At 45.0% G+C, this 25508-nt stretch overlaps 1 protein-coding gene across 1 annotated transcript in view; it reads right to left on the minus strand.

The window, feature by feature from the left end:
* The window catches only part of tbca (tubulin cofactor a), a 59556-nt gene extending 34382 nt beyond the window's left edge, over positions 1-25174 (minus strand). Inside the window, exon 1 of the mRNA XM_055631554.1 lies at positions 25012-25174. Within this exon, the coding sequence (XP_055487529.1) occupies positions 25012-25064 (53 nt within the window). The 5' untranslated portion in view covers positions 25065-25174. The remainder of the gene's footprint in view (positions 1-25011) is intronic.
* Positions 25175-25508: the final 334 nt, after the last annotated feature.

Consider the following 25508-nt stretch of genomic DNA (forward strand, 5'->3'; position numbering starts at 1 on the left):
TATCTTTATTATTTTACCGTGGATGTTTCGTTAGCTTTAGAAATGTTTGAATGCTGCACTGACTGGCTGACATTTTAAATTTCGTTGTACATGGCCCATGTTACAATGACAATAAAGAAACTATTCTATTCTATTCTAACTGGGAAGGGATGGAGAGAGAGGGATGGAGAGAGAGCAAGGGTTACTTGAAATTAAAGAAAATCCTTTCTTCACACTCTCTATGGCCTTAAGTGGAGTAGCTAGAATTGGCCCTTTCAGAAAGCCTTTGATAAGGTGCCAAATGTGAGGCTGCTAAGGAAGATGAGCCCATGGTATCAAAGGGCAGATACTAGCATGGATGGCAGAAAGCAAAGAGTGGCAATAAAGGGAAATTTTCCTGTTTGGCTGCCAGTGACTAGCGGAGTTCTGCAGGGGGTCCATGTTGGCGCTGCTACTCTTCACGTTGTATATTAGTGATTTGGATGAGGGGATTGAAAACTTTTTGGCCAAATTTACAGAGGATACGAAAATAGGTGGAGGGGGAAATAGTGCAGAGAAAGCAGGGACTCTGCAGAAGGACTTGGACACGTTGGGATTGTGGGCAGATAAGTGGTAGATGGAATATAGTGTAGAAAAGTATGGAGTTATGCATTTTGGTAGCAGGAATAAAGGCGTAGACTATTTTCTAAAAGGGGGGAAAACCCAGAAATCGGAGGTGCAAAGGGAGTGCTGGTGCAAGATTCACAAAATGTTACCCTGCAAGTCGAATCGATAGTAACGAAGGCAAGCGCAATGCTAGTAACATTTGCAAATTTGCAGATGACACAAAGCTGGGTGGCAAACTGCGAGGAGGACACTATGAGAATGCAGTGACTTGGACAGGCTGGGTCAGTGGGCAAATGCAGTTTAATGTGGATAAATGTGAGGTTATCCATTTTGGTGGCAAAAACAGGAAGGCAGATTATTATCTGAATGGTGTTGAGATGGGAAAAGGGGAAGTACAACACGATCTGGGGTTCTTGTTCATCAGTCACTAAAAGTAAACATGCAGGTACAGCAGGCAGTGAAGAAAGCAAATGGCATGCTGGCCTTCATAACAAGAGGAGTTGAGTATAGGAGCAAATAGGTCCTTCTGCAGTTGTACAGGGCCCCAGTGAGACCACACCTGAGTATTGTGTGCAGTTTTGGTCTTCAAATTTGAGGAAAGACATTCTTGCTATTGAGGGAGTGCAACGTAGGTTCACGAGGTTAATTTCTGGGATGGAGGGACTGTCATATGTTGATAGAATGGACTGGGCTTGTATATTCCGGAATTCAGAAGGATGAGAGGATCTCTTATGGAAACATAAGATTATTAAGGGTTTGTTGGGGGAGTTCAGAACCACGAGCCACAGTTTAAGAATAAGGGGTAAGCCATTTAGAACGGAGATGAGGAAAAACTTTTTCACACAGAGTTGTGAATCTGTGGAATTCTCTGTGCAGTGGAGGCTAATTCTCTGGATGATTTCAAGAGAGAGTTAGATAGAGATCTTAATGATGGAGGGGGGGGGGGTCAAGGTAGGAACAGGGTACTGATTGTGGATGATCAACTCCTGCACCTATTGTCTATTTATTTCAAGAGGGCTAGAATACAAAAACAGGGATGTAATGCTGAGGCTCTATAAAGTGCTGGTCAGGCTGCATTTGGAGTATTGTGAGCAATTTTGGGCACCATATCTGAGTGGTGAATCTGTGGAATTATTTGCCACAGAAGGTTGTGGAGGCCAAGTCAATTGCTATTTTTAAAGCAGAGATAGATTATTGATTAGTACAGGTGTCAGGGGTTACGGGGAGAAGGCAGGAGAATGGGGTTAGGAGGGAAAGATAGATCAGCCATGATTGAATGGCAGGGTACACAATGTGCCGAATGGCATAATTCTGCTCCTAACACCTATGACTTTTACTCCAGTTGTTGACAATTGTCTTTTTTACAAACATTCAAAATAACAAATTCAAAACCCAGACTTCCATTTCAGAATAAAATCTCTCTCAACTTCAGGGCATCCAGAAGCATCTTGTATCCAATGTGAGTGTACGCATCGTTGTTTGGAAGGAAAAAAAGTAGCCAATTTAGGCGTAGCAATTTCCAATGAACAGAAAAGTGGTAACGAACTGGTGACAAAGTAGTCGGAGTATATATTTGCAGAAACACCAAAAATGAATCTTGGTAGACAAAAATGCTGGAGAAACTCAGCAGGTGAGGCAGCATCTATGGAGCGAAGGAATAGGCGAAGTTTCGGGTCGAGACCCTTCTTCATAATGATGTGGGTGTCAACTGCTCTACATCGACGAGACCAAGCGCAGGCTTGGCGATCGCTTCGCAATAACAAACCTGATCTCCCGGTTGCACAGCACTTCAACTCCCCCTCCCATTCCGAGTCCGACCTTTCTGTATCCTGGGCCTCCTCCATGGCTAGAGTGAGTCCACCGCAAATTAGAAGAGCAGCACCTGATATTTCACTTGGGTAGTTTACACCCCAGTGGTACGAACATTGACTTCTCCAATTTCAGGTAGTCCTTGCTTTCTGCTTTCTCCCTCCTTCCCTCCAACAGCCTACTGTCTGCGCCTCTTCCTTTCTCTCCCCCCCCCCCCCCCACATCAGTCTGAAGCAGGGTCTCTACCCGAAAAGTCGCCTATTCCTTCGCTCCATAGATGCTGCCTCACCCGCCGAGTTTCTCCAGCATTTCTGTCTACCTTTGATTTTTCCAGCATCTGCAATTCTTTCTTAAACAAAGATTTCAAAGATGATGTTCTTTGAAATGGTACCTTGGCGTTCCTCTACATTCTACCCGAGAGAACTGATGTTATCTCCAAGCAAAACAGCAACCTATTCCCTCAATCGTCCCTGATGAGTCAGATAGAAAGAATTGTGTGTGTTTGTGTTTCTGAACCTGAATCTGCAAATTCTTCACATTCAGAAATAAGATTGCTGCCAGCTGAGCTATGACAAATAAATGAATAACTCAAAATAATTCTAATTTTAGGGACAAAATGTTTACAAATATTATAACAATTAAGACGCATATTTTTAGTTGATGTAATTATGAAGTTGAAAAGCAAAATGGATGACAATGTAAAAACTAGAATAAGTTTGGTGTTCACAATGTTCTGTCATCAGTACTGTGAAGCTTGGACACATTAAATTGAAACACCACAGCACTAGCGGACACAAAGATGGATTTATAGCATAAATTTTCCCAACCAGCTTACATGAATATGAATGTAAATCATAAGTATAAACTATTTCATTACAATTATGAATTTTAATGATAATACGTGACAAAATTGCGTAATTGCACAGGTCTTTTAATACAGCAAGGTGTAGCTACAAAATTAACTGTTAAACTGAAAATCAGTTATGTACATCATGAACAGGGATCCCGCATCTGACATTTCTGCCATATCAAAATGTGTTAATTCCGTTAGAGTAATTGAGAGATACAGCATAGAAACAGGCCCTTCGGCCCAACATATCTGCACCAGCCATCAACCACGTTAATCTTTTATTAATCCCATTTTTCCCATAATCTCACCAATTTCCACCATTTCACCTGCAAATTAAGGGCAATTTACAGTGGCCAATTAACCTACCAATTAATAGGATTAATTCATATTACTGAAACTGGTAGAGCAAGAAATTATTTTGATTTTTACATAGTGATTATACATACTCATACCAAAGTTGACCATATGTTATACAATAAAGCTGCACTTTAAACCTATGAAGTTATAATTGGGGCATTTATTTTGAGTTAAGCTATTTCAATGATTCATCAACAATAGTCACTATCCAGTCAAAGGAATCACTCACCAAATGTCATTACGACTTTAGGTACATTGAACAAAGTGATCTTAAAAGTGTATTCTGTAACTCTATCATGTGCACAAAAGCCTCTGATAAACCAGATTTATGAAATGTTTTCACTCATTCACAGCACTTGAGCACCAGCACAAAAACCCAGAATTTATTGTTCATTTCTTAAATTCTTAAAGTCACAGTTAAGTTTCTGGTCAACGATGACTCCCGGAATATTGACGATGGTAATGCCATTGGAGTCATGATAAGGTAATTACACTCTTGACAATTGTGTGGAATAATTATTACCATTATCAATCCAAGCCTGAATGAAGCACATGATTGGACTGTGGACAATTAACTTCTGCAACGATGCTCCCAATCTGGGAAGGTCATAGTTGTTAAGTGCAAATAGTTCAGAAGCATAAATCTCCGCCTGGAAGAAACTCAGCGGGTGAGGCAGCATCTATGGAGTGAAGGAATGGGTGACGCTTCGGGTCGAGACCCTTCTTCTGACTGATGTGGGGTGGGAAGAAGGAAGAGGCGGAGACAGTGGGCTGTGGGAGAACTGGGAAGGGGAGGGGAAGGACTACCTGAAATTGGAGGTCAATGTTCATACCGCTGTGGTGACACTCGCAGACACTCTATCTCGAACACCACGCGCCACCAGCGAACAACACCCATTCGAGCAAGAAGAATTCTCCGTTCTGAAAGTTTCTTTTGTTCCAACTGACCGCCTGCGCCGCCTCGTCGAACATGCTGCCGCAGACAAAACCTCCCAGCTGCTAACATCAATCATCAAAGGCGGCTGGCCAAACAAGCAGTCTAACACTCCCTCTGAACTGCGACCTTACTTTTTGGTACGTGACGAACTTGTACTACAGGACAGACTGATAGTAAAGGGTCACAAGACTGTCATCCTCCCCTCTCTGCGAAACGAGTACTTCGAGGAGATCCACGGTGGCCACCCAGGCGTTGAAGCCACCCTACAACGTGCTAAAGAAATGATCTATTGACCCGGTACATTCGGGAAAAAACAAAATCATGCGCGATCTGTAACAGACAGGCACCACACCAGCAAAAACAACCACTGCTGTCCCAACCTGCTCCCTCTCTACCATGGTCGTCCGTGGATGCCAATATCTTCGATTGGCATGGGAAGCACCATCTCGTGCTCGTGGACTCGTACTCGAGTTGGATTGAAATTGACTTTCTGCCAACCATCTCCTCAGAAATAGTCATTCAGAAACTCCGACAGCACTTCTCCGCACATGGCATCCCAGCTCGCCTTCAGACTGACAACGGGACAGAATTCTCCAGCCAAACGTTCAAAGACTTTGCCAAACGCTGGAACTTTCAACATGTCGCCAGCAGCCCAGATTACCCACAGTCCACAGGACTAGCCGAACGCGCTGTTCGAAGCGCTAAACAATTTATGGAATGCTCCTATCTGGCCAAATCTGGCGTCTACCTGGACCTGTTGAACTTGAGAAATATTGCCAGAGACAATGTTTTAGGCTCTCCAGCCCAGCGCCTGATGTCCCGCCGAACGAGACCTCCACTGCCAGTGACTCAGGATCACTTAAAGCCTAAAGTCTTCTGCCCTGCTGTAGTTCAAAAGCGCGTGCAATCCAATCGAGACGCACAGAAACGTGCCTACGACAAAACCAGCAAACCACTTAAGCCACTAATCCAAGGCCAAGTGGTTCGACTACAGCGGAGAAAGGACATACCAAACTGGGGTTCATCCATGGAAAGGAACCACGTTCCTACCTTGTCGATGGTACCATCTACAGACGCAACCGTCAACACCTCCTTCCAGTGAAGGAACGACATCCAGCGCTCCAGGGTCCTGACGCACCTCCACTGAACTTTAAAGTGATCGCTGTTCCAGCCGTTCCAGTATCTGCAGCTGCCCAACACTCCCCGCGTCGGTCTGCTCCCCTTTCCCCCTTTGTAACCGATTCACCGGTACCCCCATGGCAGTCTTCCCCTACTGCATCTCCCCACGGCCCCTTAGGCTCACCCAGACGTGCCCTTATCTTTTCGGAAGAAAAGGTTGATGAGGCAGCTCCTTACCGTATGAGGACTGGGCGGGTTAGTAAGCCATCTGTTAGTTATGGCGATTATGTTTAACCCCATTATTATTAAATATGGCATTTTGCATTTAACATCTCATCGTAGTGATAACGCTTTATCTGTTTTAATTTATAGAAGAAAGAGATATAGCATGTTAGCCAATTAGAATGCTTAGTAATTATAACCCCGCCTAATTATAACATTCATAGTGCAAGATCCTGCCCACTGTCTACCAGTTAGAGTAGCAGTGTGAACATGTGATGACTTGCTTAGTAGTTAATAGCCTGAACAATTAAAATGCTTGTTTCAACCCGTGTGAGTCTGGACTCTTTACAGTTTCAAACATGCAGTAGAACATCTAGAACAAGGGGTCACAGTTTAAGGATAAGGAGGAAATCTTTTAGAATTATAGAAACATAGAAAATAGGTGCAGGAGTAGGCCATTCGGCCATTCAATTTGATCATGGCTGATCATCCAACTCCCTCTTAAATATAGCCAATGAACTGGCCTCAACTACCTTCTGTAGCAGAGAATTCCAGAGATCCACCACTCTGTGTGAAGAATGTTTTCTTCATCTCGGTCCTAAAAGATTTCCCCCTTATCCTTAAACTGTGACCCCTTGTTCTGGACTTCCCCAACATCGGGAACAATCTTCCTGCATCTAGCCTGTCCAACCCCTTAAGAATTTTGTAAGTTTCTATAAGATCTCAATCTTCTAATTTCTAGCGAGTACAAGCCGAGTCTATCCAGTCTTTCTTCATATGAAAGTCCTGACATCCCAGGAATCAGTCTGGTGAACCTTCTCTGTACTCCCTCTATGGCAAGAATATCTTTCCTCAGATTAGGAGACCAAAACTGTACGCAATACTCCAAGACCCTGTACAAGTGCAGTAGAACCTCCCTGCTCCTATACTCAAATCCTTTTGCTAAGAATGCTAACATACCATTCGCTTTCTTCACTGCCTGCTGCACCTGCATGCCTACTTTTAATGACTGGTGTACCATGACATCCAGGTCTCGTTGCATCTCCCCTTTCCCTAATCGGCCAACATTTAGATAATAGTCTACTTTCCTGTTTTTGCCACCAAAGTGGACAACCTCACATTTATCCACATTATACTGCATCTGCCATGCATTTGCCCACTCACCCAGCCTATCCAAGTCACCATACAGCCCCCTAGCATCCTCCTCACAGCTAACACTGCCCCCCAGCTTCGTGTCATCCGCAAACTTGGAGATGTTGCATTCAATTCCCTCATCCAAATCATTAATATATATTGTAAATAGCTGGGGTCCCAGCACTGATCCTTGCGGTACCCCATTAGTCACTGCCTGCCATTGTGAAAAGGATCCGTTTACTCCTACTTTTTGCTTCCTGTCTGCCAGCCAGTTCTCTATCCACATCAATACTGAACCCCCAATACCATGTGCTTTAAGTTTGTATACTAATCTCTTATGTGGGACCTTGACGAAAGCCTTCTGAAGATATAACACATCCACTGGTTCTCCCTTATCCACTCTACTAGTTACTTCCTCAAAAAATTCTATAAGATTCGTCAGACATGATTTACCTTTCATAAATCCATGCTGACTTTGTCCAATGATTTCACCACTTTCCAAATGTGCTGCTATCCCATCTTTAATAACTGATTCTAGCAGTTTCCCCACTACCGATCATAGACTAACTGGTCTGTAATTCCCCGTTTTCTCTCTCCCTCCCTTTTTAAAAAGTGGGGTTACATTAGCTACCCTCCAATCCTCAGGAACTACTCCAGAATCTAAAGAGTTTTGAGAAATTATCACTAATGCATCCACTATTTCTGGGGCTACTTCCTTAAGTACTCTGGGATGCAGCCTATCTGGCCCTGAGGATTTATCGGCCTTTAATCCATTCAATTTACCCAACACCACTTCCTGGCTAACCTGGATTTCACTCAGTTCCTCCATCTCATTTGACCCCCGGTCCCCTGCTATTTCCAGCAGATTATTTATGTCTTCCTTAGTGAAGACAGAACCAAAGTAGTTATTCAATTGGTCCGTCATGTCCTTGTTCCCCATGATCAATTCACCTGTTTCTGACTGCAAGGGACCTACATTTGTTTTAACTAATCTTTTTCTCTTCACATATCTATAAAAACCTTTGCAGTCAGTTTTTATGTTCCCTGCCAGTTTTCTTTCATAATCTATTTTCCCTTTCCTAATTAATCCCTTTGTCCTCCTCTGTTGGACTTAATTTCTCCCAGTCCTCTGGTTGGCTGCTTTTTCTGGCTAATTTGTATGCTTCATCTTTTGTTTTGATACTATCCCCGATTTCCCTTGTTATCCACGGATGCACTACCTTCCCTGATTTATTCTTTTGCCAAACTGAGATGAACAATTGTTGTAGCTCATCCATGCAGTCTTTAAATGCCTTCCATTGCATATCCACCGTCAACCCGTTAAGAATCAATTGCCAGTCTATCTTGGCCAATTCACGTCTCATATCTTCAAAGTTACCTTTCTTTAAGGACCAAGATGAGGAAAACATTTTTCACACAGAGAGTGGTGAATCGCTGGAATTCTCTGCCACAGAAGGTAGTTGAGGCCAGTTCATTGGCTATATTTAAGAGGGAGTTAGATGTGGCCCTTGTGGCTAAAGGGATCAGGGGGTATGGAGAGAAGGCAGGTACAGGATACTGAGTTGGATGATCAGCCATGATCATATTGAATGTCGGTGCAGGCTCGAAGGGCCGAATGGCCTACTCCTGCACCTATTTTCTATGTTTCTATGTTTCTACAGCTAGCGCACATCACCTCAGTTTTAATTTGTTGGATTGTTTCGATTCCATTCCATTTAGTACGGTAGTAAAGTTACATCACACAACAGAGCGTGTCCTCAGTGTGAAGACTCATCTGTGGAAGAGTTCTCCAATGCACCTCAAGCAACTGACATTTACATTAGTGCATCATTGAAATATATTATGGAACCATTACATCTTATAAACCAGTCCAAAAGATTTGCTGATATTGATTGTGTTACATATACATCATTATAACTTAATGGTGGATTAAAAGTGCAAACATCAGCATCTGGAAATTCAATTGCATAACATTATTTTTTCAGCATTCTGCAGTTGAAATATGATTCTTTTTCCTGAGTGAAGCACGGTATCAGCTATTCACAGATCATTTGGAGGTGCTCAGAAAATGTAATCAGACACCTCCCATCACAAGTTGCCATTGCGGCCATGACACGATTTCCATGCCAGGATGCACCGAGTGACATCATTCTCAGTACAATGTTCCTTTTGGAACATTGCAGATGTTGCTTACACCTCATGATCCTGCAGCATCTCAGCCTAACAATTGTCTGAAGAAGGGTCTCAACCCGAAACTTCGCCAATTCCTTCCCTCCATAAATGCTGTTTCACCTGCTGAGTTACTCCAGCATTTTGCCTACCTTCGATTTACCAGCATTTACAGTTCTTACTTAAAACAATTCAGAGGACAACATGGTTTTATTTTGGCAACGCCAACCTGGAAGGTCAGTAAATTAAGTAGACATTGACGGCACCAAAGTAGAGCGGTCACGGTGGCACAACGGTAAAGTTGCTGCCTTACTGCGAAAGGAGACCCGGATTCGATCCAGACTGCGGGTGCTGTCTGTACGGAGTTTGTACAGGTCTCCGTGACCTGCATGGGTTTTCACCGAGATCTTTGGTTTCCTCCCACACTCCAAAGACGTACAGATTTGTCGGTTAATTGGATTGGTAAATATAAAAATTATCCCTAGTGGGTGTAGGAATGTTAACGTGCGGGGATCGCTAGTCGGCGCAGACATGGTGGGCCGAAGGGCCAGTTTCCGTGCTGTATCTCTAAACCAAACTCGAGCTGGTTGAAAGCTTCAAGTTCCTAGGAGTAAATATCTCTCGCAACTGGTCCTGGACCAGCCATATTGATGCAATGGCCAAGATAGCACACCAACACCTCTACTTCCTTAGGCTTAGGAAGTTCAGCATGTCCCCAACAACTCTCACCAACGTCTACAGATGCACCACAGAAACCTTTTTACTGGGTTGCATCACAGCATCGTTTGGGAACAGCTCCATCCAAGACCACAGACCATCACGCAAACTAACCTCCCTTCCATTGACTATCTACGCTACACACCGCCTTGACAAGACCACCAGCATAATCAAGGATGAGTCTCACACCCCTCTTCTCCCCTCTCCCATCAGGCAAGAGGTACAGAAGTGTGAAAATGCGTACCTACAGACTCGGGGAGTTTCTTCCTAGTTTTTAAGCAGGCAACTGAACTATCCCATCACCAACTAGAGAGCAGTCCTGACCTACCATGTACCTCATTGGAGACAGTAGATGCAGGAATAGGCCATTTGGCCCTTGGAGCCAGCACCGCAAGAGACTCTCGGACTATTTTTAATCAGATTTAATCGTGCATTAAACATTATTCCCTATATTTTGTGTCTGTAAACAGTGGACGGCATGATTGTAATCATGCAGGCTTTCCACTGACTAGATAGTCAGCAACAAAAAAACCCACTTTAACTGGACCTCGTTACGCCCGACAAAAAAACTAAACTACACTAGGCTTGCCATGAAATGAAACAGAAAATGTTGTAAACACTTAGCAGATCTGACAGCATCTGTGGAAAGAGAAACAGTGTTGATGTTATAAGTCCAAGATCTTTTGTTTACTGTTGAATTCACTGTCACTTCTCTTCCAGGGATGCATGATGAAAGATCTTGGAGCTGAAACATCAACGCTGTTTCCCTTTTCTGACTTTCCCCGACTTGCTGTTTCCAATATTTTCTGTTTTTATTTCAGATTTCTGCAGTTCTTTGATTTTGATTTCCAGGTGCATCATTCCTTGTTAAATCAACCCAATCAGGATTCCACTCTTTCACACCACTTAAGCAACATATATCAAAATCAGAATTGATAACCTCTATAACCATGATGTGCTATCCGAGATTCTTTGTTGGCTCTCTATAGCCTTCAGCAGTCGACATCATTCTATAGCACTCCTTTGTCGTCCTGTTGAATGAGACAGACTCTTTTATTTGATTCCACTTTTAATTCTTCAGAATCATCGCGACAGAGCACAATACAAGCCCCTCAGCTGGATTCATCCATCCATGGCATCCAAGATGCCTATCCATACTAACCCCACTTTCCTGCATTAGTTTTCACATCCCTCTATTCTTTTTGCATCCATGTACCATCCCAAATGTTTTTTAAAAATTGAACCTGCCTCTTCACTTCCTTTGACGGCTTGTTCCATATATCCTTACACTCTGAAGGACTGAGGGTCACCCCTCAGTCTAACCCAGTCAGAGGAATCCCAGCTTATCTAATCTCTCCTTGCAACTAAAGCCTGCCATTCCAGGCATCATCATGGTGAATTTCTTCTGCGCTGTTTCTAGCACTACCACATCCTGTCTATAACATGGTGACCAGAACTGCATGTGTGAAGTGTGGCCTGATTAATGCCCTGTAAGGATGCAACATAATGTCCCAATTCTTATTCTGACTACCCCTGCCTATGAAGACAAGCAAGTCATGCACCTTCTTCACTATCCTATCCAACTGTCAACATTTTCAGGGAGCTATGAATTTACACCCTCTGCACATCAAAGTTTCTAAGGTCCCTGTCTGTATATGTCTGGCCCTTACCATATGGGCATTGAGTGTAGGAGTTGGGACCTTATGTAAACTGAAGAGGGTGTAGAAAAGATTCACAAAGCTGTAACCAGGATGTAGAGCATGAGTTATAAGGAGAGGCTGGATAGGCTTGATCTGGAGCTTTGGAGGCTGAGAGATGATCTTAGAGTAAATAATGAGGAGCATAGACAAGATGGACGATCAGTATTTTTTTTCCCCCAGGGCAGGGGAATTTAAAATGAGCAGATACAGACGTAAGATAAGAGGGGAAAGATTTAAAAGATACCTCACATAATAATAATAATAATAATAATAATAATAACTTTATTTATAAAGCACTTTAAACAAACATAGCTGCAACAAAGTGCTGTACATCACTAATCATTGACAAAAAAGTTAATACACACCAAAAATAACAATCGAAAGAAATAGTAGGAAAAGACATGTAAAATAAAGAAACACAAAAAGTCCCCTCAAAGCCTCAGGCAGGTCAAAGCCTGGGAGTACAAATGCGTTTTTAACACTGTTTGAATGTGGGGGCCTGTCTGATGTGCACAGGCAGGGTGTTCCAGAGTGCCGGAGCAGCAACAGAGAAGGCTCTATCCCCTCTGAGCCTCCGACTAGACCTCGGTACCTCCACATAGAACATGGTGAGTACATGGAACAAGCTGCCAGATGAAGCTTTTGAGGGTGATATAATTACAATGTTAAAAAGATCATCATCGGCAGACACTCGAAACAAGTACGACAGTCCCCTCATGGAGGACGCCTGTGACTGATTTTGTTTAATGTGGGGGGACTTTTGCACAGACAGCCACCACACAGTCCTTGACAGATCTGGGTCAGGATCCAGGGGCATGGAATCCAAGATGACTGGGGACCCTTTTCTGCTCAGCCTTCATCCGCCTTCCGAGCCGTTGTGACGCTCCACTAAAGTCAGCCATCATCCTCCGTCTGTTCCACCACTGAGGTCTTGGTTGGATTGCTCTTTGTCAGAGACCTCCCCCTCGACCTTATCGCCATGGCTTACCCTACCAGGAGCATCGCTCCAGACGGCATCGCTCTCAGGATCTCAGGACCAAACAAGCTTCTCCACCACGACAAGGTGACAATCCAAGGAAAAGATATTTGGATAGGTACTTGGCTAGAAAAGGCTCAGACGTAAATGGGCCAACGCAGGTAGATAAGACATCTTGATCAACACGGACGTGTTGGGTTGAAGAGCCTGTTTCCGTGTGACCTGTTTCCGGCTGAAGGAAGGTTTCAGTCCAAAAAACATTGCCTATTTCCTTCGCTCCATAGATGCTGCTGCACCCGTTGGGTTTCTCCAGCACTTTTGTCTACCTCCGTGTTATACAACTCTATGACTCAAATGCATTACCTCCATGCCTGGATTAAATTCCATCGGCCACCAGTCTGCTCAACTTTCCTGCTGATCTGTAAAATGTAATCATAGCATTTCCAGTAATAGCTCCTCTCACTGCATTGCACCATTAATTCTGATTTCCAACAAAAATGTTGCACTGCAGGAATAACTCAGGTAAATGATGTCCTTTGCTGACATTATTTATAAGTCTGAGATCAGGTTCCACACACAAGCCAACAATACTCATCTTTACCTTCTAAAACGACAAGGAACGTTGCCACAAATGTAACTGTAACAGCAAGAATATGACAGAGGTTAGGTATTCTGCATGATTTACTACAGCTCAAAGACCTCCAGAATCTACCTGCTTGGAATGAATGCAATTCAAGCAATATTCAAGAAGTTCAATGGCATACCAGTGATGGAGAGTGTCAAAAGTCTACTTAATCACATTAAAAGATTTAATAGATGTTCAAAGCTATGACAAATAACTTATCAAGGCGTTTGAGAGTAGAATGGCAAAAGTGAATGTCACCAGCAATACTGGCTCCAACATGTAAAATGCTGAATTTAACATGTAATTTAATATTTTCCACTATCTTTTAAATGATCACCACTGCAGCATTCAAGCATTAATTCTCAAAACAATTTCAAAAAATTTACATGCAAGCAAATGAGAATTTTTCACAAATTCAAATTGTAAAAGTTTGCTTCTTTTAACCTATGCTTATCAGCAGCAAGGTGAAATGCGCTACATTTTTTCTGCAGGCATTTGCATTTAACTAAATTTAAGTACAACTCTATTCTAAAACTTGCTTAATTTTGGCAGCCTTATAGTGATGGTTGCAGTCAATATTATATTACCGATTAAATGTAATTTCAAAACTCCCTCATTAGGAAGAGATCATGCCACAGCAAGGTAGTGTCAGCAACACACTGCCATTCTGTTAATATTGTCCTGTACTTATAATCATACAATAGAACTTTATTTATCTCAGGAGGGAAATTGATCTGCCAACAGTTATAAAAACACAAAATACATGAAACATGAAATTAAAGTGACAAGTGGAAAGGATTGGGTATGTGCAAAAATTGGGGGTGGAGATCAGTCTCAGTCTGCCCCATGACAGAGGAGGGAGGAGTTGTACAGTTTGATAGCCACTGGGAAGAAGGATCTCCTGTGGCGTCCTGTCCTGCATCTTGGTGGAACCAGTCTGTTGCTGAAGGTGCTCCTCAGGTTGGCCAGTGTGTCCTGAAGGGGGGTGAGCAGTATTGTCCAGGATGCTCCACAGTTTGAGGAGCATCCTCCCCTCCAACACCACCTCCCATTAATCCAACTCCACCCCCAGGACAGAGCCAGCCTTCCTGATGAGTTTGTTGATCCTATTGGTGTCTGCGGCCTACGCCCTGCTGCCCCAGCACTGGTTACCATTGATTGTTAGAACATCTGCAGCATCTTACTGCAGACGTTGAAGAAGCGGAGCCTTCTCAAAAAGTACAACCAGCTCTGTCCCTTCTTGTACAGGGCCTCAGCGTTCTTGGACCAGTCCAGTTTAATGTACAGGTACACTCCAAAGTATTTGTACTCCCTGGTAACATACCAATAATGGCAGCCCATCAATGGAAAATAGCCTGAAAATATAATAGTAACATTTTCCAAGCTCAATGAATAGAGATTAAAGAAATGGCTATTTCGCATTTATTCATTCTGTGGTACAGACATTCCTGACGTATACAATAGACGACTTACGTAAACAAATCCGTACTCAATCCCTAGTGCAAGCAAGTCCATTTGTAATTTCCAAAACACTGTCCAATCTCTCAAGTTTACATCGGAACCAAGGTACATCGGATGGTAGCCAATGTTGCTTACCCAGAAGCCCATGCCAGAAAGTGCCCCAATAGCAATTTAATAAGTCTAACTACAATCATCTTTTAATCCAGATATTCTCTTGTTGAAACCCATGACCCCAAGAAATTGCAGAGATTTGAACTCAGCCCACGACTCAGAATCCAACCTCTTCCTTCCCAGTCCCCTTCCCAATGACTCCATCTACTCTTCAAGCTGCCACGGTAAAGAAGAAAACATTACAAAGGAAGCTCGCATAATGATCATTCTCTCTCCTCCATTCTCCCGTCGGACAGAAAGTAAAGAGCCTTGAAATCGTACACAACCAGATTCAAGAACAGCTTCTTCCCCGCTGTTATCAAACTCCTGAATAAACCTCACAAATGTTTATGCACTTCCAAACAACCCTGTTGTGGCCCTTCCCCTTTTTTAGTTTCCACTTTCTCTATAGCTGTTGCACTCTGTATTTTATTTTATTTTGCCCTATCTAATGTAGTCACATACGACGTGATTTGCCTGGATAACATGTAAAACGTTTTTCTACTGTATCTTGGTACACATGACAAAACCTATTTTAAAGAAAGCATCTTAAAGGAAGTAACAGATTTAGAGGGGAATTCCAGAGTGTGGGACCTTATCAGCCTACAATAGCGTGGTTAACTTCAACGACAAAAGTAGAACAGCACATGTTTCCAGAGTATTATAGTGCTGGATAAGACTGAAATGGTGGATCAGAGAGATTTGAAAATAAAGGTCAGCAAGCATAAGTCGATGAATAAATATTATCTGACATGACATGAGTGGAATTTTAAACATTGTAAGCATTCTCAATAATGGATTGGAAGTTGTAGTCTGCAATCCCGTGGATTGTCACCTTGTTGTGGTGGAGAAGCTTGTGTGGACCCGAGATCATGAGAGGGATGCCTTCTGGAGCAATGCTCCTGGTAGGGCCATCCTTGGCAGTAAAGTTGAGCGGGAGAACCCTGAAAAAGAACAATCCAACCAGGACCTCAACGGTGGAACAGGCGGAGGATGATGGCTGACATTAGTGGAGCGTCACAACGGATAGGAAGGCGGATGAAGGCTGTAGCAGAAAAGGGTCTTCGGTCATCTTGGACTCCATGCCACTGGATCCTGACCCAGATCTGTCAAGGACCGTGGGCTGGCTGTCTGTGCACCAGCCTCACCACGTTAAATAAAGTCACACACAAGCATCCTCCATATAGGGAACAGCACCCTGGAGAAACCCATGTTCAGTCATGACCGAAGGGGGCCTAAGAAGAAGTTAGCACATTTTAGTTTGGTTTTAATCCATTATAATGGATTCAGTAAAGAGAGAATTAAAAGATAATTATGTAATTATGGTTGTGATAAGAATCAAAGTCAATGATCTTGGTCTTTCCATTTTTAATTTGGATAGTATTAGAAAGCAGCAAGATGTCTGAACATTGAAAGATAACAGTAAAGTAAAAATCAGGAGCAAATTTTCATCTGCCCATATACAGAAAATGATTTTTTGCTTTCAGATTATGTTGCCAAGGAACAGCATGTGTATTAGAAGCAATAGCATGCCTCTATCATAATTTCATGGACCTATCAGGTTAGGTTTTGGAGCAAGAAGAGAAACCATGGCTAAAACTAGAAAGTTGAACTAACCGAGTGCAGATCAATCTAACTCGACAACAATGGAGTTGCTTCGGATGATAAAAGTGTGGTCAACCATATTGAAGGCAATAGACCCACTGAGAAGGAAACAGTGGAAGTGACACCTTTGGAAGTGACTGTTATTGTCAACTGACTGTATTGGGCTAATGCTACTGACAAGCATGTTTAGTGGAGCTCCATGACTTTAATGTGTTTGAAATTGATGATAGAAGAGTATAAGATAAGCCAAGCCATAATGTTACAAATTGATATGCAGATCTATATAACACCTCATGGTTACTGATAGTTATGATTTACTGCAGCTGTCTGTAATCTTTTCTATTGATTGTATCACACGATACAATGGTAATGTCCTTTGCAAAGAGGCAAAACGTAATCCCCTAAAAGACTGAAGGAAATAAGCCCATTTCTTGCAATAATGGTACAAATAGCAAAAGGCTCTGTATTATAAATCAATACATTCTCCCCACTAGGGGTATTGCAAGGTTTTTTCATAGTCGAGGCTCAGATGTGTAATTATAGTATGCCAACAACATTTAAATATGAGTGTTAAAAGAATGTTGTAGATAAACTAAAAGGATTGCACTGTGAATTGTTTTAGGCTTATTCTAATCTATTGGTGTCAGTTTGGTTTAATCAACACTAAACTATCAGCCTAAATTAGCACTATGCTGACAGATTTTTAGCCTTGTGTGTACAATATAGATTCCAAAATCTTTCCAGATCAATGAAAACTGATCCCAACTATACACAACCAGGACCCAACCTGCGGCCTTTCAATCAATTTTTAAAATGAGCTTAAAGTCAGCTCGCAACTATTAAAGATTTAAAATTTGTTTCTACTTCTCTTAACTCAGTGAATACGTTACCAGTCTCTCTATCCATTTGCTCATCAAAACTGATTTTTTTTTAAAAGGAGAAACAAAAAGGAAAAAAAAAATCTGCATAGATATGAAATGTGAACATAAAATCAGCCTTCAAAAATATTAAGAGTCCTAAACCTATGGCGAAAAAGGAGAATGGCACATATCAAACAGTATTAGAAACAATCTCTTGCATTATTCCCCATTATTCCATGGAATTTCGAGAATTGTGTGCATTGCTGAAACCCGTAACCATGCTCACATAACATCAAGATTTGATTGTCCTGGCTAGGGTGCCATTATATGAACACCCAAAGCTCTGCAACCATTTATCTCACACTTGCACCAAATAGCCTTTATAGGCAACATATTAATCGCGAAAATCTTCCTCTTGTCACTATTACCACCCCCACCATCCTGACCACATCCAATGTCCTTTTCCTTCACCTATTCTTCTACCCTCTTCCAACTCTGCAATTCGGCCTACATTGATTCTAAAGTGCCTGTCCCACTTACGCAATTTTTTTCGGAGACTTGCCGTCACCAGTCATAGTCGCAGCAGGTTGCCGAAAATTATCAACATGTTGAAAATCCAGCGGCTACCAGAAAAAGGTACGACTCTTTGGGCAACCACTCGCAACCATACAGGCATCACCCTGCGACAAAAACAATTCTATACAACACAAGATGGTGTGGCTTTCTAGTGATGATTCAATGTTACAATAATGTTTAAAATCATTGCATATCACTATTTATTTTACAGCTATAACACAAACAATCATAAATGTCATATATACAGAGATACAGAAGAAATCTTTGTTTTGCATACTATCCTTGGAAATCATACCATACACAGGTAGTGCAAAAGAGAAAACACTGCAGGAAATAGTGTTACAGCTACAATGAATGCAGATTTAAAAAATGCTCAAGGGCCATAACAAGTAGATTGGAAGATCGAGAATTCATCGCTAACATATGAGAGAGGAAGAGAGGAGAGAGAGAACGGGGGGAGAGGAGGGAGGGGGAGAAGAAAGGGGGAGAGGAGGGAAAGGAAGGGGGGGAGGAGAGACAGGGGGGGGGGGAGAAAGGGGGGCGAGAGAGGAAGGGGGGGAGGAGAGAGGGGGAGGGAGAGGAGAGAGGGGGGGAGGGGAGAGAGGGAGGGGGGGAGAGAGGGAGAGACGGGGAGAGAAGGAGGGAGAGAGGAGAGAGGGGGGGAGGAGAGGGGGGGAGGGGGAGGAGAAAAAGGGGGAGAGAGAGAGAGAGGGGGAGAGAGAGGGGGGGGAGGAGAGGGAGGAGAGAGAGGGGAGAGAGAGAGGGGAGGGGGAGGGGAGAAAGGGAAGAGGAGGGAGAGGGGGGGGGAAGAGGAGGGGGGGAGGGAGAGAGAGAGGGAGGGCGAGGAGGAGAGGAGAGAGGGGAGGGGGAGAGGAGAGGAGAGAGAGGAGAGAGAGGGAGGGGGAGGAGAGAGGAGGAGAGGGAGGAGAGAGGGAGGAGAGGAGAAGGGGGGGAGGGAGACGAGGGGAGGAGAGGAGGAGAGGGGGGAGAGAGGGGGGGGGAGGGGGGAGCGAGGGGAGGAGAGAGGGGAGAGAGGAGGAGGGGAGGGGGAGGAGAGAGGGGGAGGGAGGGAGGAAGGGGGAGGGGGAGAGGGTGGGCGGAGAGGGGGGAGGGGAGGGAGGGAGGGGGAGAGGGAGGCAGAGGCAGATGCAGGTGGAGAGTAGGTGTGGAAGCAGAGGGGAGAGCGAGGTGCATTAAAAGGCAGATGGAGCACTGGGAGTGGAGAGAGGAGCAGCGAGAGGGAGGGGAGAGGGAGGGAGTGAGGAATCGGGTGGAGGGTTCAGGGGAGAGGGAGGGAGTGAGGAATGGTGTGGAGGGTTCAGGGGAGAGGGAGGGGGCGGGGAGGGAGGGAGGAAGGGGGGGGAGGGTTCAGGGGACAGGGTGGGAGTGAGGAAGGGGGTGGAGGGTCCAGGGGAGAGGGAGGGGAGGGGGAGAGGAGAGGAAAGAGAGGGAGGGAGAGAAGAGGGGAGAAGGAGAGAGAAAGGGGGGGAGAGAGAGAGAGAGGGAGGAGGAAGAGAGGGGGGAGGAGGGGAGAGAGAGGGGGGGAGAGAGGGGAGGGGGGAGAGGGGGGGGGGGGGGGGGAGGGAGAGGGGGAGAAGAGGAGAGGGGGGGAGGAGACGAGGGGGAGGGGAGGGGAGGAGAAGGCAGAGGAGGAGGGGGGAGGGGAGGGGAGGGGGGAGGAGAGGAGAGGGGGAAGAGAGGAGGAGAGAGAGGGGAGGAGAGAGAAGAGGAGAGAGGAGAAAGGGGGAGAGGAGAGAGGGGGAAGGGAGGAAGAGGAAGGCGGAGAGGAGGAGAAAGGAGAGGGAGGAAAGGGAGAGAGGGGGAGGGAGGGAAGGAGAAAGGGGAGGGGAGGGGGGAGAGGAGGAGAGAGAGGGGGAAAGGAGGGGAGAGGGAGAAAGGGGGAAGAGGAGGGAGAGAGAGAGGGAGGGAGAGAGAGGGGAGAGGAGGGAGAGAAGAGAGGGGGGAGAGAGAGAGGAGGGGGAGGAGGGAGAAAGGGGGAGAGGGGAGGGGAAGAGAAGGAGAGAGGAGAGGGGAAAGAGAGGGAGGAGAGGAAGAGAGGAGGGGTGGGAGAGGGGGGAATGAGAGGGGGGGGGGAGGAGGGGAGGGAGAAAGGGGGAGAGAGGGAGAAGAAGGGGGAGAGGGGGAGGGAGGAGAGGAGAAGGGGAGGAGAGAGAGGGAGAGAGGGAGAGAAGGGGGAGAGGAGAAGACTGAGGAGAGGAAAGGGGGAGGGAGGAGACGGAGAAGGAGAGGGAGGGGGGAAGAGGGAGGGACAAAGCGGAGGAGGAGAGAGAGAGAGGAGACTGGAGGAGAGAGGAGAGGAGAGGAGAGGAGAGGGGGAGGAGAAGAAAAGGAGGGGAGAGAAGAAGGGGGAGGGGGAGGGGAAGGGGGGGGAGGAGAGGGAAAGGAGGGGAGGAGAGAGAGAGGAGAGAGGGAGAAAGAGAGGGAGGGAGAGGGGAGGAGAGGAGGGAGAGAGGAAAGGGGGGGGAGGACAGGGGAGGGAGGGAGAAGGGGGGGGAGGGAGAAAGGGGGGGAGGAGAAAGGAGAGAAGAGGGGGGAGGGAGGGAGAGGATGGGGAGAGAGGAGCGAGGAGGGGAAAGGGGGAGGGAGAAAGGGGGAGGAGGGAGAAAGGGGGGGGGAGAGGAGAAAGGGGGGAGGGAGAAAACCTGAGGGAGAAAGGAGGGGGGAAGGGGGGAGAGGGAGAAGGGGGGGAGAGGGAGAAAGGGGGAATGGGGGAGAGGGAGAGAAGGGGGGGGAGGAGAAGGGGGGGGGAGGGAGGAAAGGAGGGGGGGAGAGGGGGGGGGGGGGAGACGGAGAAGGGGGGGGGAGGAACGGGGGGGGAGGGAGGGGGGGGGGGGAGAGAAGGGGGGGAAGGGGAAAAGGGGGGAAGGGAGAAGGGGAGAGGGAGATTTTGGGGGGGGGGGTGAGAAGGGGGGGAGAGGGGAGAAGGGGGGGACGAGGGAGAGGGGGGAGGGGGAGAGAAAAGGGGGGGAAGGGAGGGGGGGGAGAGGGAGAGGAGGGGAAAGGTAGGGAGGAGAAAGGGGGGGGGAGAAAAGGGGGGGAGGGGAGAAAAGGGGGGAGAGAAGAAAGAGGGAAGGGAAAGGGGGAAGAGAAGGGGGTGGAGGGAGAGGAGAAGGGTGGACACTTTTAGAGACGCCAGACAACTTTTAATAAGCCAGAGATACACAGCTATGAAGTTTGGCGGGCATTTAACATTACCGGTCGGCTATCCATGGTTCTGAAAACTTGCGCTTACATTTTTTCCCCCCAATGAGCCAATGAAAATGCCCGGTCAGTAAAGGCGATTAACTAAAATATCCTACGACTACCCATAGCTACATGTCGACCACACTACAACTGCACCTGCGACTACAGGATTATCGATTTTCTCCATGGCGATCAATTTTTGGTCGCAGAAAATCTGTCAATATGTTGGAAAATTTGCGGCGACCATACTGAGGTCACGACTAGTTCCCAGAATGCGGGAACTCCTCACGACCTTGAAGGAGTCTCACCAGAGACCACCAGCAAACATGTGGCGACCATGTGGTGATCATGTGGCGAGCGCAGAGTCTTCTGCACTCGCCTAAAAAGTCGTCTAAGTGGAACAGGCCCTTGAAGAGTCAGATTCACAGTCATACAGCATGGAAACAGGCTTTTGGCCCAATTGGTTCAAAGTAACAAACTTGTGAACAAAAAAGAACTACACATAGAACAGTCTGCCAGAAAGCATAATCAGGCAAAGCTAATGGTTCAAGCTAGTAGTATCACTGCAGAGCCAGAAATTTACAGGTTCAAGTTCCACTTACGAGACTTGAGTGGAAAAGACTGGCTGAAACATCAATGAAGAAAAGAGCTACTTTGATAAACCATAGGATAAGATGTTAAACTGAGGCTACATGCATTATCTTGCGTGAGAAACCAAGGCCATCGCTTTTAAGAATTAACCCGGTGTTTGACACAAACGTACACATCACTCAAACAAATTATCTGCTCACTATGACTTTACATTCATGGGAGTTAATTATACACGTATAAACGTTTTAAAATGCGACCAGAATTAAGAAAATGCTTGAAGTGTTGAAATAATAAAGCAAGAGGTTTAATATAAAGCCCAAGCCTTCAATCTGAAACGTCGACAACCCCATTTGCCCCACAGATGCTGCTCGACCCGCTGAGTTACTCCAGCCAAATGTTTGTTGCTCTTTACTATTTGGGTTTTGAAGTGTACGCATGTGTGGGGCCTTTCCAGAGTGTGCACATGTGCGGGGTTTCGGGCCAGCGACGCCTGTGGAATCAGCGATATTTTCCAGACACTTTGAAGTTATGTATTACAGGAATTATTTGTTTGAAGCTTAAATAAAGTTTAAGTAAATTACGAGCAGTGTAAAAGTTTCATTTGCCTCACAACAGGTCTCAAATTTTGAATCGAATCCATGCATAATTTGAGACAATGCTTGGTTATTGAATGGTGGAATTGTTGAACTCCGTACTAGAGTGAGCATAGTCAATACCCAACTTGGTTCCACTTCAATTGCCATCAATTGTCCTTTTGAGTTTTTATCTTCTCAACACATTTGCCTTTGACATACAGAGGTCATAAATAGTCATACCGTGTAGGAACAGGCCCATTGGTCCAATTTGGTAATGCCAGCCAACATGCCCAATCAACACTCGTCCCCACCTGCTCGCGTTCGGCCCAAATTCCTCAAAACGTATCCTATCCATGTATCTGTCTAAATGCTTTTTAAACGTCGCAAAATACCTGCATCTTCCAAAGTTGTCCCAAACATCCACCACCTTTTGTGTGAAACAAATAAAATCATAAAAGGAACCATATAAAATTATAAAAGGACTGGACAAGCTAGATGCAGGAAATGTTGGGCGAGTCCAGAAGCAGGGGCTACAGTCTTAGTATAAAGGTGAGGTCATTTAAGACTGAGGTGAGAAAAAAACGTTTTCACCCAAAGAGTTGTGAATTTATGGAATTCCCTGCCATAGAGGGCAGTGGAGGCCAAGTCACTGGATGGATTTAAGAGAGAATTAGATAGAGCTCTCGGGGCTAGTTGAGTCAATGGATATGGGGAGAAGGCAGGCACGGGTTATTGATAGGGGACGATCAGCCATGATCACAATGAATGGCGGTGCTGGCTCGAAGGGCCAAATGGCCTCCTCCTGCACATATTTTCTATGTTTCTAAAAGGTTACCTGTCAGGTTCCCATTAAATCTTACGTTTTTGGTTCTCGATTCATCTCAGTCCTGGCAACACCCTCGTAAATATTTCTCTCCACCTTATCATCTTTCCTATATCTAGGTATGTTACAATACTTACCTTCAGCGGCGCTGCAATTTTGCCACTGGCCGTGTGCACGATTTTGGCGCGTTTGAGGGGGGGGGGGGGGGGGTTAAAACGGGGTTTTTCCTGGATTATATTTGTTGGAGTGCAAAATGTTGCTAAAGAATCTGTGTTTTAAAAAAAAAATTCACCCGACAAGTTAATCGCTGGAATGATTTTAAAATCAGCTTCTGAAGCCGTCCATGCCGACAACTGGGACGGATTTTATGGAGGACCAGGTAAAAGAAAGTAGTTTATTTTTATTATGTATAAAAGTGTTTGAGATGTATTTCATTCACATTTTACGTTGCGATTTTTCCCCCCCCGAAAAACCGGCAGTGTATTTGCTGCCGATATGGGGGACTAAATTCACTGCATCCTGAACATTCCAAATGGTCCCGTTCCAGAAAATCCCACTCGCAAGCTGATTTAAATGGCCATTAATTTACAGGTATTAAACATTAAATTCCTTCCATTCGGCCTATAAACCCATGACAATGAGATTTTAAAATTATGTTATATTCTGAATTCTTGTGTGAATGTTATTTGGACACTTAGACTATTTAAAAATGTTAATCTATTCTTAAGAAATGGATAGATGTTTAGATCTAGTAATTGAATTTTGTAATTAGCTACAATTAGGTAACTAACTAATTATATGCTTTAATTTCAAGTCATCTAAGTAAGATTGTTTCATATTTGTTTCAGAATGCTTCAATCTATAATAACTGAAAATTTCTTTCAGTTCTCTTAAACTTTAAGAAAGGTATCGGCTTTTAAATGTTCTCGATCACAACTTTTGTGTTAAGTCAATGAAAAGGGAACAAGATGCCAATTTCCGAGTATGAAAATGGCCATAACATTTTTAATACTGAAGATATGAAAGTGGATTAGGTGTCAAATTAAACTTCTTTTTATGCTTTATCTGATGGGATAAATTAAAGACTTGATTTTTTAAATCTCAAAATGTTGTAACATTGCTACTATATCAAAGGTGACCAAAACTGAACACAATACTCTAAATGTGTAGGAAGAAACTGCAGATGTTGCTTTACATCGAAGAAAGACACAAAACGCTGGAGTTACTCAACGGGTCAGGCAGCATCTTTGGAGAAAATTAATAGGAGAAAAGGAAATGTCTGAAGAAGGCTCTCGACCAAAAACCTCACAATATTCCTTTTCTCTCGAGATGCTGCCTGTCCCGCAGGGTTACGTTGTGCCTAAATTTATACCCTATAAATGTTTATTCGTAGCGGCAACAGACTCCAGGCAGAAAGAGAAGACATTGGTGCAGTGTCCCTTTAACCCTTTCTGGCTTAAGTCCTCCCTCCACCATCTCCAGTTTAAATTCCATTTGGAATATTTTGGAGGACCAGGAAACCAAGAATCAAGAACAGTGTTTATGTCTGTGTCTGAAGAAAGGTTTCGGCCCGAAACGTTGCCTATTTCCTTCGCTCCATAGATGCTGCTGCACCCGCTGAGTTTCTCCAGCTTTTTTGTGTAATCAAGAACAGTGTCTGCGCCAACCAAGCGTTTTATTATTGTCGTTCACAATGCGTTCACAGCGATTTGGTTTACATTTGAATTCTCGTTAAAGTAAGATTGCAAACCAGGTCAGGTCAGGTCAGGTCAAGCCGCCCCCGCTATTTCTCTCATGAATAACCGGTGAATGTTGCAGGGAGCAGAGGCGGGGGTGAACAGTACTCGAGTCCCAGGCATCAGGCCCAAGTAGTAGTGGCGGCGGCGGCGGCGGCAACACAGAGGTCTAGGGCCGGGCCGGACCGGCAAACAACCCACCCACCCACCACATCCCTCTCCCCGCTTACCGCTTCACCACGCCGGTCTTGATTTTCATCTGCCGGGTCCTGGGATCCGCCATGCTCGCGGTTTGATGGACGAGGGAGCAAAGTGTGAGCGCGAGGAAAAGTCACGGCCCGCGCTCAACTGTCACCGCCTAGCAACTGGGGCGAGGGCTGGCGCATGCGCACTGCGCCCCGGTACCCACTAGCAACGCTCACCAGTGTTAACATTGCCCACCCTGTACCACAGGCCAGCTCTGCACCCACCCACCAGGATGTGCTTTCAGTCATCTCCCTGTGACTGTGGGTATGTGCAGAACGACAGGTTCATTCTTTAAAAAGGTGGTCTTGGTTTCACAGCCAGTTACCCAACCAGATGCAACTAAATGAGTATAGAAGCTGGGATGTAATGTTAAAATTGTACAAGGCATTGGTGAGGCCAATTCTGGATTTTGGTGTACAATTTTGGTCGCCTAATTATAGGAAGGATGTCAACAAAATAGAGAGAGTACAGAGGTGATTTA

Source organism: Leucoraja erinacea, chromosome 3 (genome assembly GCF_028641065.1).
Source record: "Leucoraja erinacea ecotype New England chromosome 3, Leri_hhj_1, whole genome shotgun sequence".
Classification (NCBI taxonomy): Eukaryota; Metazoa; Chordata; class Chondrichthyes; order Rajiformes; family Rajidae; genus Leucoraja; species Leucoraja erinaceus.